The following is a 20,550-nucleotide window of genomic DNA, read 5'->3' as shown; positions in this document are numbered from 1 at the left end:
CTGGATGTTGCTGGTTTTGTTGGGCTTTTATGCTGGCTTTTGCCCAGAACTTCGCTGGTTTTTTTGCAGAATGTTTTTTCTTGTTTCTTAATGCTCTTATCTTTTAAGGATCTCTTGTAAAGGGTTTCGGGGTCCCTTCAAAACCTGTTTTTCCCGTAATAAAAAACAAGACATAGTCAAACCATATATTATAATTTTCATTTTGTTAATACAACATTACAAAATAAAATAATTCTAATTATTACAATATTTCAAATAATTTAAAAAATTTTATAGTCGCTTTTTTTTTTATAAAAATTTGCAATTGAATTTACATTTCCAATCTCTTACATTATCTAATGAGCATTGGAATGTGTTTGATTATTTTTGGCACTTAGTCATCACTTCTATGACCACCCAAGAAGAAAGTTGTTAAAAATGAACTTGGGAATAATAGAATATAACCCCAAATGCTCCATATTTTCCCACAATTTTTAATACATGCTTTCACTTTAACCATAACAAGAGGGCTTGGAGTCTTCGAAGCCGGATACCAACGCCCTTGACTCTGAGACCATGAAGGAAGACAATAAGAGCACCTCCCCTTCATTTGCCACTTCCCCCCCTCATAATCAGATCTCTGAGGAGGATGGGGCGTCCAGACTATTGTTGAAGGAGGTGGTGCAATGTGCGGGTTGTAAAGCTATCTCCGAGGACCTGAATGGTGTTAAAAAGAAACTAGACTATTTGGATTCCCATGTCAGCAAAGTTGCAAAATTTGCCCTTAAAGTTATGCACTCCTCGACCACTACCATGTGCCTTCTGCACTAGGAAAAAGTGAACCAGGGCGGGTTGGGAGGTGACACCACGAAGGAATTGTTTGAATTCCTTGCTGAAGACTGGACTGGGCTGCTACTCTCCCAACACATGGGAGCTGGAAAAGGTGATTAATGGGTGCTGCTTTCCTTTTTTGTTCTTATTCTCGATGCAAGATCGGTTGGATCCCTGTTATGTTTAATTTCATTATCAGCCCTATGAGGCTTGTTAAGACTCTATTTACTTTCTTTAGTTTTTACAGTTTGAACAATATGCTTACTTCTGAGGACATATGGTTTATTGTTAGTTTCTTTTTGGTTATCTGTTGTTTAAGTTGCTATATGGACGAGATTGTTATCAATCTTGGGTTATTCTATAACTGCAGGTGGTTTATGTTTTTGATTATTAAGATAGGGATTGGCTGACTGTCGTTTGGCAGCTGTGATTATGCTGGTTATGCTCTCTCTGAGTCTTGATGTGTATTTCAGGTCAGCCCCCTAGTTTTGGTTGCTTTATTATAAAAAAACTATAGAAAGATAATCTTCCTTAATAATGCACACTTAGGCATCTTGCCTCATTGTATTATGTGAAAACCATTCTTCATTATGATACAATATCACTAGCAAATAAATCAAGCCTTCGGCTTTGTCGAGGCTCCAAGGTCTCATCAACTAAGCACCCTATGTCATGATCTACTATAAAATTGTATAGGGCATACACATGAGTTGGTCTAACTCTATATACATTTAATTGTAAATTCATTATTTTTTTGTAATAATGACCAATAAGGATCCTATTTATTTTCCAATTTGGAGCCCCTTACTCCTTATGAAATTAATAAAAATCATATAATCACCTTCAATTTGTATTCTTCTTATATTGAGGTGGATATGAGTTTTTGGACCTAAGAGAAGCACATGAGCCTTTTGAAGATGTTCTAATCATAAAATTGTGCGATCTCTCAAAATACAACCTACCTTATATGACATGAATGACATTGGATATCACATGATTAACCTTGGAAATATTGTCAAAGATGATCAATCACCATCTAGTGGGAGGATCTATCCATCTTATGCATTTCCTTGAATTTGAAGGTGGGTTATCTTGATCTTGAATGGGGAGAATTGAAGAGCTATTTTTATTTATTTAAGAGTTATTTTAAATTACTCGAGATTTTTTATTTTTTCTTTAGACATTTAAAAATTATTTTATTTTATTTTATGTTATTTACTTGATTTTTATTTGAAGTAACACTTTTTCTTTGTATGTAAATTTTAAGTTTACTTGTAGTTTATTTTTGTTTTGTTTTATTTTTATTTAGAAAAGTATAGTAAAAATTATATACTTATATGTTAGAATATAATATAATATTTATGTTAATTAAATTTTTATCTACATAATATTATACGAATCATAACATAATTACAATATAACAATAGTAATTGAATATAATTATATAAAATATTAATTATTACAATCAATAATTAAATATAAATATAAATATTTTTTATAATACTTATTAATGTATTATATATACTATTATAATACTTCAAAACTAACATATAATTGTCTTACAATTATTTTTTAAATTGTAACAAGTCTATGGAGTTTAAAGTTTACACAATATGTAATTCTTATATGATTACACTTTTTGAATAGTTCCAAATATAACAAGTCTACGGAGTTTAAAGTTTACACAATATGTAATTCTTATATGATTACACTTTTTGAATAGTTCCAAATTATATTAATTGACATGTTGACCTAGCTATTATAAATTCAATGTAAAAATTATCACAATCTATTTAAAATAATTTTGATAAATTAGTATTATATTCAAAATCGATTTTTGTTTTTTTGCATGTATTGATCAAAGTATAAAGATTACAAAGAAAATAAATAACAGTCCCAAAATAGATGTGCAAAAAAATAAAAAAATAAGCTCAAAAACAACAAGACATAATCAAATCATATATTATAATTTTCATTTTGCTAATACAACATTACAAAACTAAGACAAAACAAATTCAATTATTACAATTTTTAAAATACAAATATTTTATATAGTCATTTTTTCCCTAATTTGCAATTGAATTTACATTTCCAATCTCTTACATTATCTAATGAGCATTAGAATGTGTTTGATTATTTTTTTGGCAGGCTTACAGTCATCACTTCTATACCATGGTTATCTCTGAGTTACACCTACTTACCTTAGGTTACTTTGCCATGGGGCTACTCATTCACCCCTTTACTAACTGCACTACCTACTACATAGGTTTCTCTACTAGCGTATAGCGTCCGTCCTCAAATAATAGCAAATCAATTTCAAACAATGACAAATCAGAAGAGCAATAATCACACTTACTATATAGAAACAGTTGAGAGCACGATAAAGGCGAATAAAATTTTGCACAGAAGATTAAGATTCATCCAATATTGGGTGGAGGATGTACGATTACGAGCAGGTTTGAGAATTCACGCGTCAAAATTTCAACAGTAAACAGATTAAAAAACCTCAGCTCATCAGAAATGGCAGGGGATGTTGATATTCCCCAAATTAAATAAGGCTTTAATTAGAGTCCAAACGTGTAAGGTGCAGATTCATCCCACAGACTCTGGAATGCATTCCATGGAGCTTGGAGTGAATGTGGACCGTCCGTACAATATCTGCGCCATTTTAGGCAATTTTCTGATAATAATAGCTATGTGCTTTAAATAGTGAGAATGAATAGATAGAGGAGTTAATAAGAAAGCAGTTCGAGAAAGAAATAGGCTTCGAGTACCTGTACGATGTCGTTATTACCAAAAGCGGCACGCATTTAGTTACATTTCCGGGAAAGAAATAGATATAAATGAGGGGGGCTGCGCCGGCGGGATTCGAACTTGGGACCATGTGAGAGAACAGGTATCGAAACCTGCATAATTAGGTCGCATGGTGGAGTCAAGGCTTCCACAGTTAATATCACTGTACTGTGCTGTATTAAAAACGCATCATTAGGGTTAAAAAATTGCTGTACTTACCTACTATGGTGGAAAGAAGAAAAAGGAAAGGAATTCCAGGGTTAGCATTGCTGTAGAAATGAATAGTAACCTGACTGTAGAGGGTTTGACTTCGATTAAGGGGAGGTGAGGTCGCTGTCAAGATCCCCAGGCGGATCGAGGTGAAAGCGACGGTAAGAGTGCCAATTGCAGACAGAGGTACGAACATCCATCACGTCGTTGTCCCCCATCATCATCATCATACACATATTTTTTCTTCCAAATATAATTCCATTACTCTTTCTATCTCTAGCCTGCGAAAGCTAGGCGGTGGAGTGTGTCACGGAAACCGAGGAAGGGAAGTGATGGGAGTAATTAAAAGCGCCCCGGAATAAGAAAAAGGAGTTGTCAGTCGTTTGGGAGGCCGCAGAAATGTGGCAGAAATCTAAAATGTCTCGTGCTTACCAATACTTTTCAGTTTGCATAAGGGCGATAGGCTTTCAATTGGTTCAAGGTTCGAGCCCCACAAATTCTACTGTAGATATTGAGGCTTTTAGGATTTTGGGTTATCTTTCTCGTCTTCCTACCTCGTCCTGCGCTACTGCTGTTAAGATTTGAGCGATCTTTTTATACTCCACTTTTTTTTCCGTTCTTTCTTTTCATTTCCACGTCTCGTCGTCTACATACAGACGGCGCTGCAGTTGTAATTACTGTCCGAAGGTGTACATCCGACGGCTACGGTAGTTGCTTAATTCGCGGAGAATATTCACCACCTTTCGATTGGGCAAAAAGTCTCGGGGTAACTTAAAAAGGATGTGTGATCTGCGATGTGTAACGTTTTTAGCTGTACGAGGAGAAGCCAAATCCATCGGTGACCTTTTTAGTTTGTGGTAGAGGTGAGGAGATTTTGAGTCTCGGGTGTTTTCTCAAGGTCGGGAGTTCGATTCACTGGAAACAGAAAGAAAGCCTTTGAGCCAAATTTAGTCGCAGGGCCTATTTGTGCATAGCGTTTTAACCCGCGAAGCTCATGTTGTTTGGTATTGTGTCTTGTTTACTGGATTTCTTCCGCGAGGCGAGTAGTCTGAATACAGCTGGAGGTTGGGTGTTCAAGTTTCAGGGTCGGTTGAATTGTGCTGGCTGTGTTACTTTTTCAATGAGCGCAATGGGATGCCGATGTCTGCTGTTGAGGTTTTGACTGTAGAAGCACTGAAATATGCATGTGTTAAAATTCTTTTGGTGCGCTTCATGCTACTTGGTTTCCGTTCCGTTCTGTGATGCTGAAAGGTCACGAGTTCAAGACTCGCTATTTGCAGGCTTGAATTGAGCGGTCTGTGAGCGCAGTAGTACGGCATTTGTGGCATCGCAGGTGCACAAACTACGGTTAAAGTGAATATTTGGCCGTAGATTTGGAGTTGGAGCCCCAGTCCAGGCGTTTGCGTTTGTAAAGCTAATGGGATGTGTCAATCCAAGTGGATGAAGATGGAGGAGAACAAGGGCGGCATGGACGGCAGCCTGGACGGTGGCGAGGACAAGAAGAAGAATTGCAGCAATGTTAATGGCAACGGCAACGGCAACGGCTGGCCTTACGCAAGTAGCAGAAACCGTGGAAACAGGATTATTGCGGGCTTGTCATCGTGGCCGCAGGCAGTCGACGGGTTTCTGAGCGGTCGAATAGGTGGGAAATGGTACAGGATAATGGTGCTCCTGTGGCTCATTGTGGGGACCTCCGTGGCCGCCTGGACGTTTTACTCCATGTCAAGGGAAATCTCACGCCGCCGCCATGAGAGTCTGGTTAATTTGTGCGTGGAGAGAGCCAAAATGCTGCAAGACCAGTTTGTTGCTAGCATGAATCATGTTCGGGCTTTGACCGTACTCGTGTCTACCTTCCATTTGGAGATGACTCCTTCAGTTCTATACCAGGTCCGTGTTTTGAGAATTCAAGCTTTTTTTTTTCGGATTGATGTGTATTTTACGGCGAGAAATGTAGTAATGTATTTTGAGAATATGTATCCAAGATTTACCAGATTTCATGATCATTCATTGTTTCCGGCGGCAATTTTTCAACATTCCTCCGATTTCTGCAACAAATTTGCTGGAGTGTGGATAAAGCTCAAAATTTATATATGTTTTAACACTTCTCGGTGCTTACATTCATATTGCGTTATATCCATTTTCCGAACTAATTTCCATTTTCCTTCAAAGCTTTTAGCTGGCAACATACTATATTGAATTTTGAGCGTAGAGGAAGAACTTTGCGAATTTCGATTTGTTTGTATATTTCGCATTTTCCGTTTGAGGTGTTCAATTCGAACTTACTCCTAATGTATTTTTTGGATGTTGTCACAACTTTTTCAGGCTTATTTTGTATCCCCTTTAAGTTTACCCTCCAGACAATATATTTTGTGGATTTAGTCCAAACTGCACTACTTTTTCTATCTGGAAGCATTTGCTCTCATTCTTATGTAAATTCGACCGCCCTAAGCAAAACTTGCCGTGCAGATTTTCTTGAATATAGCCAGGCCTTAACAAACGCTTACATAAAATTTTCCCTAAATTTCACCGGTTAAGACCGGAATATTGCATTATTTTATCTTTATCTTTTCAACATTTTCGTGCTTTAAATCCTTAGGGGAAGTTCACGTTCATTTCTGTGAGAACTTTGTTGAAGAATGTTTCACAACGAGCGGAAATCTTCTCAGATGCTCGTTAATTTTATTTGCTGAGGGTTTTCTTCATATTTCTGTAATTACTACGGTCCTAATGTAATAAATTTTGTGAAATAACTTTCATTTTCACGCCAGTAGTTCCTCATTCAGTTTTTCTTATACTGTCTCTCTTTCAAACCTAATAGTGATCTGTGAATTTAGCCACACATTTCCAACAAAGCTTCTTGACAGGCTATTAACGTCAATTCTATATTTTCAGCCGTCTCAGTATTGTCTGATCCCCTGAACCTCCACTATGCTGATAATGTTGCTTATATGCACACGCCTAACTGCAATTGTATACTTATACGTACACGTATTTTTTTGGTAATACGTATCATTGGCCGTGCAGGAAGTATTTGCGGCATATACAGCTCGAACGGCTTTCGAGAGGCCGCTGATGAGCGGGGTGGCGTACGCTCAGCGTGTTATGCAGTCGGAACGGGAAGAATTTGAGAGATTACAGGGATGGAAAGTACGGCATATGTATACGAAGGAGGTGCAGCCTACGCAAGAGGAGTACGCTCCCGCCGTATTTTCTCAGGAGACGGTGTCGTATCTCATATCGCTGGACATGATGTCTGGACAGGTGGCGTTTCTTTTTTTGAATCCATCACAAATATTCTGCAAATCTTTGATGTCCCCAACAAATCATTATGTTTTGTTTTATTTATTTTGAACAGCACGATCGTGAGAATATTTTGAGGGCGCGCGAGTCTGGCAAGGGAGCGTTGACAACCCCGTTCAAGCTTCTCGATTCCAGCCATTTGGGGGTTGTTTTTACTTTCGCTGTTTACAGTAAAGAACTTCCTCCACACGCCACACCGCAAGAGCGAACGGAAGCCACCGTGGGGTAAGTAATAATTACTCTCTCTGTCTGTTTGCACGATCCTCCTTTTCATCTTGATGAATTAGAAAAATGCTATCTGGCTACAACGGCATGCTGACGTAAATTTGATGGCCGTATGGCCGTATTTAGCGAAATTTGCTGGTCTAATTAAAAAAAGATTTTATCTCACACTAGAGGAAAAATATTATTAGACATACGGTGAATATTTATTAAAATCACAGTAAAATATATTTTGATATCTGAAAGGAAACTCTGAATTAAACAAATCGTGAAAATCAACTTGACGGACTGACCGTCAAACTTAGACCCAGCATGACTGACCCCTTTTTCCTTTCGATAGAAGTGCAGCACGACTGATTGTGTTTTTAAAAACGTGTAGTAGACGTTCACATCATAAATCCACTAGTTTAAAAGCTCCTCACTAACATCTTTATCTAATGAAATGAAATTAGATGAAATTAGCTGTTGAAAGCAATTGTGAAAACAACACATGGAAAATATGTAGTTTTTAAGATAATGTTAACAAGAGATTAATCAATTCTCAATTTCTTTTTAATATTTAGTTATTTTTTAATATTTAGTTATTTAGAATCTTCCATATTTAAAGAATAGCACTTTGTAATTTTAAACAATATTTCGAGCCGATTCTCCCAAACAATCTTGGAGTACAGATTTCATTTCTCTTTGTTTATTTGATATTTCTATTTGTGTATTACAAATTTATTCCAAACAATGTTATAAAATATTATGGTCTTTGTTACCTCTAAATTTTGCAAGCGTCATCCAGATTATCCGAAGAATTTTTTTTTGTCTCTATTACTACGTTTTATGCACTCGTGATGTGGTATAGCCATAGAATATGGAGCGTGCTTATGAAATGATGTTGTCAATTCAATTCTTAAAAGATTTGTCATTTTCCTATCATTGATGAAATATATGGCGAGGGAATCCAGATTTATAAATTAATAGCAGGCAACTTCAAGATATCATTAACTTCTAAAATATAACGAACAAGTTGAAAGTAGGTTCAATGTTTTTAATTACTTTTCATTTTAATTTTAATTTTGAAAGTTATAAGATTGGAGACTTCTAAAATAAAGTTGAAGCCTGAATAAATAATAAATAGTATATGTATCTATATATATTAATGTGTATATATATGTATGTATATATATTAATGTGCATATATATGTATGCATATATGTATATATATTTAATGTGTATATAAACATATACACACACATACATACATGGTATTTATACTAAAAATAATACAATTGAGTTATATTTTATACGTTAAATCTTAATTCATCAAATATTTTTTAATAATTTAAGTTGTTTGTGTGACATCAATGTTTTGATATAAAAAACACGGCACACAACTTTTGAGAGAAATAATTGAAACAAAAAATTAAATCTGTCAATTTGCTGTTTTTTATTATGCCATCTAATAATTTATTTATAATAGAGAAATAAGAGACACAAATAATTAAATCTACCAATTTACTGTTTTAATTATGGCCCCAATAATTCATTTAAATTTTGGTTAAGGTTGTCTTTTCCTAGAATTATTCAATTTTGAATTTTTGACTCTTTGTTTTGGTCGCTAAAAAAATCTTTTATTCTTTTGGCCTTATCTCTATCCATCATTGTTTGGACATGAGCTTTTTCTATTAGTCATAGAAAGTAGTGTAGTATAAATTCAACAAAATATTTAATTTTTATCATTACAATTTTATTGAAAAATATCAAGTTGAATGAGCCTTTAATTTGTTGGTGAAGTTGAACAGTTTTGAATTAACCCTCCATGAAACGAAGTCTTCTTGAATGTTCACTTCATTTACATTCACATTCTTTGAACAACTTTTTTAATTAACATTTTACTTAAGCACTAATTTTGAAACGTATGTTGTTTATTGTTTACATGTTAATTTTAGTTTCCTAAATAAGAGTATATCATATCTTTAGTTGTAATGATTGGTATGGTCACGAGTATTCAAATGTAGCAAAATGAAGAGAGTTAACCACTTGTTTGCAACAACAGGGATCTACGTCGTGTAGCCATGCCTATAGTGTTGACTTTTCAAACGGATAATTTACTCATTCTTGTTCTTCTTAGTGGACTCTCCGTCACTTCTCCTTATGAGCATGTGTAAAAAACGATCCTATTGTACTAATAAGAATGTATTTTTCTTATTTGTTTGAAGGCTGTTTTTTATTCTAATTGTTATTTCTAAATAAAGACTTTTTCCTCCTATACATTCAAGAGTAGTAGTAGGATGGATGTAGCAATGGTTGTGTTATATAATAGAATAACGATGACATATAATGACAATTAAGAGATAACAATATAATCTAAAGTGATACAGCAATCAGTAGAAATTTAGGTGAATTTTTTGAGTTTAATAGAAGATTACAGAGCATAGCTAAATTTTTTGAGTTTAATAGAATATCGAATCTTTGTCCCATGATTCCTTTCATCCCCAAATTGATACAAGTATTTGAAGCATTCTGATTTAGTCTCTAGTTCTCACTTAGAGGGAGAAAGGAAGGTTTGGTTTTATGGAAGTAACCTGGGGTCTCTACTTGGTTAGCATAGATTCTTGTACTTTCAATACAAATTATACTTTTGTTGTAGTAACAAAGTGAGATTCATCAACTTGTAGCTTCTTTGATTTTGAAAACTTTCTAAATCTAGAACAGATTTCTTTTGAGCAACAAGCATTTATTTTCTCATTTTATGAGCTAATCTGTCAAGAATTTAATGTTGTATATGTTGTATCGAAACAACATCAATAGATAGGTGTACCTAGGTTGACATGTAAATGAAGTATCAGTATGAACCAAATGGTTGATTGATTGGGTGGATAGCTTGTCTATCAAGTTGTGTGCGAGCCTTTGCTACACTAGGCTTAATTGAGAATTGATTGCGCTCATCATTGAGTGCAAGGGCCGAGACTAGAAGGGATGAGGTCAAGATAGTACTCTCATCGACATTGGAAGAATGGATACACCTTAGTCCCTGGTTCATCCACAGTTCCCAGGTACAAAAATTTCAACCTAAGACTCATGTTTCGATATTAGGTTGCCAAACAATTTTACAAATTTGATATAAAACCCAAAAACATCACCAAGTAAATGAAGTATCCAAACTTAGGCAACCAAGTTTATAAATAGAGAGTTTATGAAGAAGCCATTTCAACACATGTGGTAAGGATGATATGGCCTTCGGAATCCTTGTTCATATAGGTGGCTTGTGCTATGGTAATATAGTCATTTTCACTTCCATTATTCAAGCGAGACAACTTTCTTGATTAATAGTTTAATATTCAAAAGAATCTTTCGTAAGATTCAAGCTGGATACGAGATCGCTTAACCATTAAAGAAGGGAGATGTAGTCCCTTGTCACCATTCAGTAATGTAATTAGTTCAAACTCTATCAAATAATGTTATATAGATTCAAATACTTTGGAATCATGCAAATTTTAGCCATTTGCTCTAGCTTGACTGACTTATTCATGCTTTGGACATCAGTTCTTCAGTTTACGGTTTAACTTCTTAGACTGTGGATTATGACAAACAACCCTCGACTAAATTAGAAGGTCAGGGGGAAAAACTTTCACACGTTGAACTGCCTTTGTCAATTTAAACTCAAGGTTAAATTCTACGCAAATGCGACCTAGAGAACTATTGGACAAAGGTATTGTTTCCTGGAGAGTTGCTGTGAAAAAGTTAGGAGCATTTTTTAAGCAAGCCGTCCAATAGATTTAAATTCTTCTTTGTTAAGAAACTTTAATTTGAAGTGCGGAATTTGAGATAAGAAATTATTTTTATGTTTATGATCTAAAACGTTGGTAAACCGTGAAAGCTTTTAATCTGATTATATAAACAATATAGAAAACCCTCCTGTTTTGTGCTATTATTTGTCACGCAATTACTTCCGTTTGATCATGGAGCCTACGATGGTATCAGAGAAGGGGTTTACATAATGAAATATATGAATATCACTTATGTCACCGCTTCTTGATGGTTTGATTGTTGATAAATAGAAAGTGTTTATTTATTTTTCTGTGATGGAAGAATTGGGTGAAGAGGGCAATAAAACTGCTGTGTTGTGTGAAAATGCACAATACATCACAAACATTGCGTTGAAGCTGCTAGAATCTGAGAGAAGACATTGCATTTTGGTGTTTGCATGAGAGGATGAGGTTTAGCATCTGCCGTCGAAGAAAGGCAGTTTTATTGATTTAACATGGTGCTGAAGTTGTAATCTTTTCATAGGAGATGTAATTTTATTTGAATGTTGTCGTTGTGTGCCACTCAATGAAATGGATTGATAAGATAAGTACCCATATTGATTTGAAATTAGGATTAACAAGAATCGCAAGCTGTTCCATATTGTATATAGGTGAAGCGGGGATTTGCAAAGAATAAGAAAAACTAAAATAAAGTAAAACACTTTTGAAGCAAATTTAAGTTTATCTCTTTGGCATGTTGCTTAGGAGATCAGTATTTGTTCATTAAAGCGAAATTTAATGTAATTCTATTAAGCATGTTGCTTAGGAGATCAGTATTTGTTCATTAAAGCGAAATTTAATGTAATTCTATTAAGTGTGCCACCAAGTTTAGGTGGTTTGGGGCATGAAGGTTTATAGTTTGAATATCATTATTTTCTTTTGGGGAAACTTCTAAGATTTTGGGCCTTCATATGTCAATGTTGATATATAGGAGTGTGGGTTAGCATATAACTTGGATTAAAATGCTATATTCAAACGAGTAGGGATGAGTAAACTTTTGTGGCTCTTAATGTCTTCAAAATGTTGAAGGATTCGTGCGGGTTAGCATAACTTGGATTAAAATGCTATATTCAAACGAGTGAATTTTTGTGGCTCTTAATGTCTTCAAAATGTTGAAGGATTCAAAGTTGAATGGATAAAAGCTTAGGTTATATTTTCTTTATCAAGTTTGTTTTGAAGATAAAGTTTGAGCTAAAAGTGGTTAAGACAACTACATGCAATAAATGGGGAGAGCAAATATTTTGAATTTGGAGGTTGCAAGTTCTAAATTCACAAAGTTAGGTTTTTAATCATGTCATCTTTCTTATGCATATCCTCCATGATTACGAGTTTTTAGATAGGCATGTGAACTACAAAAATAAATTGCAATAGGACTTATAAGGTGTTATTGTACTAAGGTGTGTTTTTGGTTGAAATGAACACCTTCAAAATGAAACTATTCCCTCTATTGCCCATGCTTGTGATTTCCAAGCTCTTAGTTCTTTGCATGTACGTTCAAAAGCTAAGATCTAGGTGGGGTCAAAATGAAGGTTAGAGGACCCATCAGGGTATTGGAGGAACATTCCCTTCTCAAGTTAGCTATTCACATAGAGAATGGGTAAAATTTCTTGAATAACATTTTTGGTACAAGTAGATGGTTGACATTTTAGTTTTGTGGTTTGTGTTTTAGTTTAGTATTGTAGTGTTTTTGTTATGCTCAATTTCAATATTCTTTGGTCAAGAATTGGTGTGGAGTAGTGGTTCGATATATTATGTTATTTTGTTTCCACCTCTTGATTGATGAGGGGAGGGGGAGTAGGTCTCTTATGTCGAAGAAGTAGAGGCAAAGTAGAGTTAGTTGATATGTGATTAGGTTGTTTATTGGTTGAGGATGCTCTTGAGGGTTGCAAGTACATGTAACCATGTAGATGTTGGTCATTGTAGTTGGGTAATGAAGAAACTTGTGCATATTGCATGTTGTACATATAGTATGAGGAATGCTGGTTGAGGGATTTTAGTATGAATGTGCCAGGTAGTGTCAAGTAGAGTCAATGTGGACTTTGTGAGGTAGTTACACGGGACTCTAGATGCACATATTGGCAAGTGTTGCTTACATAGGATTGTCATGCAAAGGGTTAGGAATGAGTAGGATGCACATAGGTGTTGACAATGATTGATTACTAGCAAGATATAGGATATTAAGTTTATATGATTGTTGGATGAGTCATAGACCTCCAGATCATATTTTAGTCTCCTTTGGATCAAGGAGGTCTATTAGGTTATGATCCAAAGTGTTAGTTTGTAGTTGATAATGTCACATTAGTTTAATGAATTATTGTTTTGGATCACAATTTTTTTATATCTAGCCAACCTCCTCGAGTTTGATGAAAATAAGTAAAAAGAATGGTTGAAGGCCGACTTAGCCTTAAAGAGGGGAAGTAGTTTGAAAGCAAAACAAAAATAATAACATGAGGGACAACTCATATGCTGAGCATACCCAAAACAAAGGCATATATATAGGGCTAAGGCATAGGACAATTGCGGTAAAACAAGCAAGATACAAAAAAGGCATATTCAATTATTGCAGAGAAGCAATTCCCTAACCTGCACCAATATACAACGATCCTTATGATTAAGGCATTGATTATTATAAGTGATTAATAGAAGAAGGCAGTGGTTAAGTTTTGGAAGGGGAGCAATGTAGTTTAGAAGAGATGCCACTCTTCAAGTAAGGATAATTGCCTAAAAAAACAACCTTTCAGCAATAAGAAAAGGATATAAAAATGGAAGACCTTAATTCCGAAAGGGCATCAAAGAACACATTTGATATAAGATTTTGGCATGCAACCCTTGAGCATTATGCAAGTGATTTGGTATGAAGTGGTACCTCTTTTGGTAGGAGACATGATGTAATTCTATGTATAACTATTGACATATGAACAATATGCATGCAACATAAAGATATTGTATTACTATATGATCCCTTCAATAAGGAGTATAGACAAGAATGTGTAATTCCTCATATATTTGTTTAATTGCTGCAAACAACCATGATAGGGATAGTGAGGGAATACAAGGAGGGGAAACAATTATGGTGTCCACTTCTAAGAACACCACCTCATGGTGGTAATTGATAGTCCAATGAGGCCAAGGAAATGCAAGCCGTGCCCCAACCTTAGGCTTAGAAGGGAAGGATGTTTGGGACACGCTATTGTAGTTTCCTCTAAACCTCTACCATGGTTGACTATTGGATTAAGGAACCCCGGTCTTAGTTTGGAGAATAAGGGTGGAAGAAGAGGGGGAAGGGCTATAGGATTCCTCATTAGGTACACCCCCTCATATAAGTGGCAAAGGGCCACATGAAGCTGATAGGGATGGTATATCCGCTCTTGGGCCTAGGGTAGACGATTGCTCTAGGCACCCCTTCATGCCTCCTTATCCGAACTCCTATGACTGAATTCCATTATTGAATTAGATATATCCTATGAGTAAGTTAATGTTCCTAACCCTAGTAGGCATGATTTATGCTTTTGATTCAAAATAATGTTTCTAATAGGGAAGATCTATTTTATGGATTATGTTTCAATGATTACCTAACATGTTTGGGGAATCTCAACCATGTAAATGATATCACTGACTATACCATTTTTTGTTTTACTTGGAATTGTGATTTAGGGCAAAAAGTAGGGTATTTACAAAAGTCGAGATTACAAATGGTATTAGGACATTGATCCTGCTAGCTTGTGGGGTAAAGATGAATCAATAGATGCATTCTAGTCGAGAAGGGATCTAACTACATGTGTATTTGTGTGTATGCTTTGTGTTTTTATGAGTATGCTCTATGTTTGGTTCATACTTGATGTGTTTCTAGCATGTCTACCCCATGAGTATCTATGATTACAGTATACATACTCCTATCATCACTAGGTTTCCATTTTTTGGTTGATCTAGAATGTGAGGATGTAGATGTGTGTCATATATGAGGATGTAGATGTGTGTCATGCTTCTAATTCTCATCTTAATACACAAGTTCTTTCTTTAATGCTAGGAGAGATCTATGATATGATGCAAACTTTGGGACAACCTAATTGAATTGATGAGAAACAAGGATGAGGGAAACTTAAAAACCTTGCCAACTTTAGATATTGTTGTTATGAGTCCTAGTTCAAAATTGTAACTAGGGTAACTGTTGTGTTACAAACACACATGCCCCATTGCAAACGGGGACCCCTCTCTTTATTTTTGCTTGTTAGCGTAGGTTGTTTTCTTAGTTTTGTGTAGCTTGGTAGTAGTTCTAGTCTCTAGTGATCTCTTGTTCGTTCGGAGTGATTGCATGATTCAATCCATGAAGTAAGTGTAGATTTTGTCCTTTCTAGGGGGATGTTCAAGTTAGGAATGGGTGAATGTCAAGTTTGGGAATTCCAAAATTTGGATGTGGAAAGAATGAAATAATCTTAAGGTGTTGTCAAGGAAAGGTTGAAATGAAAGGATTAAATGAAATTTCCTAAGATGGAATGAAGGAATTTTTCTAAGGATAGAGTTGCAATGAAAAAATCACATTTGAGGTGGATTTCCTAGTCCACCTTAGGAAACCCACCTCTGGATTAATTTCTCCCCTCAAAATTCCATGTTGAAAATTTGGAAGTCTTGAATTGGAATGTGAAATTCCTTGTTTATATTGCAAAATCTTTCCCCATGTTAAGTTTGCACTTCGCTATTGAGGTGATGAAATGTTGAAAATTCGACCTTTAAGTTGTGGAATGCATGCAAATTCCTTGTCATAGGAGCGCTCAAGCAATTGCCTTTCAACACTTGGAAACATTGCAAATTTCTTCTCTCATGTGTAAATCCGCCCATTATTAACTTGCCATCATGAATTTGTGCCCAACATTTCTCATCCAAGGTTAAATTGTGCCCACCATTTCCTTGATGGAACGATCAATTTTCTCTATCATCCCTTGCTGGGATGATAAATTCCTCCTTGTGCGGCTGTGTTTGCCTAGTTAAATGGCACATTCCTTTGTTTGTGCTGTTTTTTGGTTCATGTTTTGATGAGTTGCACATGTTAACAGGGTGATTTTTATTGAAAACCTTGTAATATGTATTTTAATTCTTTATGATTAATATATAGCTGACATAAGTGTTTGCCAAAAAAAAGATATATAACATTATTTCTCATATTTAGTTCAACCTAAAAAGTTACAGCCCTATGCATATGTGAACCTTTATGCATGTGATGCATCTGTTTGCTTGTCTAAGGATTTCTTATGATATTGGCAGGTATTTAGGTGGAGCATTTGATGTGGAATCATTGGTAGAAAATTTGCTTCATCAGCTTGCTGGAAACTTGGGCATTATTGTTAATGTGTATGATACAACAAATAAATCTGATCCTGTACTGATGTATGGCTCAGAAAATATTCAAAATAATGTCTTGAATGGCCACCATATTTGTGAATTGGACTTTGCAGACCCTGATAGAAACCATGAGATGCACTGCAGGTATGGGTCATAAGTTTTATCAGATAATATGCATGACTGCTGAAATTTTTTACATTTTTGTCTCAGAAATCTTTAATTTGATAAAATTTAATTGCTCCAGAGGATATGGATCCAGTTGAGTTTTAATGCGTTATTTACTTACTGCTTACTGCTGTGACACATCCTTGCTAAATCACTATTAAGGTTGCTTAAGTGGTTCGTTATGTGTTTCTTTTGCAGCTTCTCTGATGCCCCGCAATATTCATTTTCAGTCATCAGAACATCTGCTGGCATTTTTGTTATTGTAGTTCTAGTTGGACATATTTTGTTTGCAGCCATAAATCGTATCAAAAAGGTTGAAGAGGATTTCAGGAAAATGCAAGAACTTAAGGCCCGTGCTGAAGCAGCTGATGTGGCAAAGTCTCAGGTATACTAATTTGCATTTCAGTTGTCAAAGATTATGTATCTAGTAATTCTTGTGCTCTCAGCTTTTTCTATTGATGATAAGGATCTTAAGTTTGAAGGAATGAGAAGCGGTTATAATATTTAGGAAATTGTGCCAAACTTCTTCAGGTTTGGGCAAGATCATCTAGCAGTGCAATTAGTTCAGTTTGTTATGCTCTAAACAGATTGAAAATTTTTGACTATTTTGAATTTTTCACAATGGAGATTCAGCTACTTGTACTTACATATGTGACCAAAAACAGAAAACAGCAGTTTACAGGCTGAATTTCACCATTTCAACTGCTTATGATTATATTCGTAATAGGATAGCTAGATTATTCTGAATGTGGCTTAAATGGATCAGGATATCATGCTGCTTCAACTGTGCATGACTGCATAATTGTCCTCTATTATTCAATATTGCTGCATTACAAATGAAATATAAGCAGTTCTCTCCCAACCTTACAACATTTTTGAGTAAGAGTATATGCAAGGAAACTAAGCTTTCTGATTCCCCAAAATGCTGAAGTCTTTCATCTATTCACCCAAATGAATCATTACTGCTTAGAAAAACTAAAATTCTTCTCTATGGTATGGCTACCATGCCAAAGATAAATATACAGGATCATTGTTGAAGATGCTGTCATAAAATTGGTGACTCCTTAATAACTAGAATAGATTTTGCAAGAACTGTTGGTCTTGCTCAGGCATATTAACATTGCAGTTGTTGGTTCTTTATGTGCCTGGTCACAGTTTAAGAGATGCCAAGATATCTTTAACCCAAACTTGAAGGTGATGTCCAGCTTGTTGGAGTTCTACCAAAGCTTAATTTCTCCTCATAGTTTTCACTTTTACTATTTGCTTCAAGAACTTTTATCATGTCATAATTTGATAGTGAAATTTGCTCTATTTTTGGTGTTAGTAACATGATTCACACAACCATATTTGTTCACTGAATCTTGTGGTTCTTAAGGATAATGTGTTGAATTTTGCTGTAAAATACGATTAATGATTTTTAAACAAGAAACTTGATGTATCTATAGTCTTCCGTCCATATTTTTCTGACTTATTAAAATCAACTATGGAAACTAATATGTCATGGTTGTTAATGCAGTTCCTTTCTACTAATATGTTTTATTTTGCTGTAAAATCTGTATCATGATTTTTATTCAACAAAATTGCTGTATCATGATTTTAATTTATGGAATTTTTTGAATCCATATATTCTTACATCCATATCTTTTTGAGCTATTAATATCAAATTTCAACTATAGAAACTAATATCTCATTGTTGTCAATGCAGTTCCTTGCTACAGTTTCACATGAGATTCGTACACCAATGAATGGTGTTCTTGGTGAGTCAAGTGTTATAATATGATTTGTACATGTTTTTTTGATTTGTTAGATATAGCTTGGTTTTGTTTAATTATGAGCAAATATATAGTGCTCGAATTTGGAAGCTTGGATGATACAGAAATTAGGTCATGAACTTATTAAAATGATAAATCGAGGCTTAATTAGTTTGAGGTGTTTGACCTACTATATGTCCTAGTTATTTTACAAAAACTATTTATCCTTGGACATAATTAATCTTTTTTAGTTTAATGGTGGCTTGAAAATGATGGTTTGGTTGAAACATGAATAAAGGGAATTATTAAAGCAATGCATTGTTACATGTTGCTAGTGTATCCAGTAAAGTTGACACTTACACTTAACTGTTGAGAACCGAGTCTTTACCCCTTGAGAACCAAGATTGATATGGGGGTTGCTTTCGAATTCTTGAATGATGATGTTCAACATGGAGCCTAGTTCTGCATCAAGGAAATTACTCCTCTCTTAGCATTTGATCATTACTAGGTTTACTTTGTTTTTGTAATCTAGTGTTTGTTGTTGTATATATTCTTTTATTTAACGGAGATGATCCTCTTTGATGGTTGCTCTATGGGGCAGCTGCTTCTCATTATGTATTCTAGTCCCATTAACCTGCTGTGGGAACTTGATAATGATGAATTTTCAATTTCAACCTATGTACTCTTTCCAAACTGACAAGCTTTTGGTAACAATATTTTGTTAGGCCTTATTTCTATATAGATATTACTCTTTATTTCTTTCTGTGTTTTTCTTTTCTTTTTTTGCATTTCATATAATCAGTTTGAGCATATGTTTACTTAAGGTACAATGTTCTCGATTGAAATGATCCCAAAGCTCAACCTCTTTTAAGTTGGTCAATGTAAAATACTTAAAATCTTATTAAAAGTTCTCATTTTTTGTTCAGAATGATTCAGGTGGCAGCTTTGGAGATCCCTCCTAAAGACTCTTTACCAATGCTAGGGATTTGAAATCTTAAGATGCATTAGAAAGCCTGATATTTTCTCGAGTCATTGCTTCTTGCTCTAGGATTTCTCTTGGACGTGACATTTTCCAGAAAACAGTTTGGAGTGACTTGAGAATGTAAAATATCAAAATCCTGAAATTTTGGAAAATAAAACTACAAAACCTCTTTCGCTTTTTGGGGGACTCAAGTCACATAACAGTTATTTTTTATTCTTCAACTTTTCATTTCCTGCTAAAAATAACTACAGAGTAATTGCCATTTCTCATCTCTAAGGTTGCTATATTTTTGTAAATTACTTTCATTTTCAATAAAGTGTTTGCTTAAAATTGTAGCATTGTATTTATTGATCGCAGTAATTTCTATTGTTTGGTTCCTTTCTTTCAAAACACACTTTAATGTGTTGTCAACCAAAGTGTCAAATCAATCTGAATCAGTAGTATCAGGAGCAGTTGTTTTGTGTTTATCTGCCCCATTGAACAAGGTCAGACTATAGGAACCACTGTCTTAGGAGACGAACTTCAAAATTCTCTATCCCATTGTTTCAAATGATGTCAGATGGAAACAAAGAGGTAACATAAGGTCCTTCTGAGCTGTTGCTTGATGAGGTGTTGGAGAGGTTAGGTGAGATGGTGAGCCATTTAAGGTATAACTAATATTTTAATATACTTATTTTTAATGACAAATTGATGCAATTAAGTTGACCTAAACAATTAGAATCATATACCTGTTTAACTATTATTATCTGGTATTAAAATATAGGATTTGCACTTAAAACTGCCTTCCCATGTCAAAATGTTGGGAATCATATTACTTTTGAAAAAAAACAAGCGTAGGATGAAGATGAAGATGGGAGAAAACTAGAAAGGAAGTGTCTGGTTAAAATTTGGACAATCATGTAAGAACTGTAAGTACCAATACAAGTTGCAACAATCTTCCTAGGGAATAGAACAAATGACAAACAATTATACCTGTACATTCAATGGCTTATTGACAAAAAAATTGTGTATGTGACACAGATGCATTGGCTTGCAATTCTTCATCTAGAAGAAACGTATTTCTCAATGTTTTGGAAACTGGGGGAACTCTATTGCTATGTGGTTAAGATAAATAATTTTAATCATAAATGGAAGAAAAGGACTCTTCACAGTAATAATGAGTGACACAGATGCATTGGCTTGC

The 20,550-nt window shown here is 34.8% G+C and overlaps 1 protein-coding gene across 2 annotated transcripts in view; it reads left to right on the top strand.

Annotated features, from left to right (window-relative positions):
• The first annotated feature begins 4,035 nt into the window (after positions 1 to 4,035).
• LOC131037891 (probable histidine kinase 6) overlaps positions 4,036 to 20,550 on the top strand; it is a 30,945-nt gene continuing 14,430 nt past the window's right edge. For both annotated transcript variants that reach the window (XM_059220134.1, XM_057970131.2), the window contains exons 1-6: positions 4,036 to 5,700; positions 6,838 to 7,074; positions 7,169 to 7,338; positions 16,392 to 16,613; positions 16,833 to 17,019; positions 18,340 to 18,391. In XM_059220134.1, coding sequence (XP_059076117.1) covers positions 5,236 to 5,700; positions 6,838 to 7,074; positions 7,169 to 7,338; positions 16,392 to 16,613; positions 16,833 to 17,019; positions 18,340 to 18,391 — 1,333 coding nt within the window. In that variant the 5' untranslated portion in view covers positions 4,036 to 5,235. The remainder of the gene's footprint in view (positions 5,701 to 6,837; positions 7,075 to 7,168; positions 7,339 to 16,391; positions 16,614 to 16,832; positions 17,020 to 18,339; positions 18,392 to 20,550) is intronic.

The sequence above is a fragment of the Cryptomeria japonica genome, chromosome 4 (assembly GCF_030272615.1).
Source record: "Cryptomeria japonica chromosome 4, Sugi_1.0, whole genome shotgun sequence".
Lineage (NCBI taxonomy): Eukaryota > Viridiplantae > Streptophyta > Pinopsida > Cupressales > Cupressaceae > Cryptomeria > Cryptomeria japonica.
Note: the sequence above shows the minus strand (reverse complement) of the source record. Positions and strands in the feature narration are given on the sequence as shown.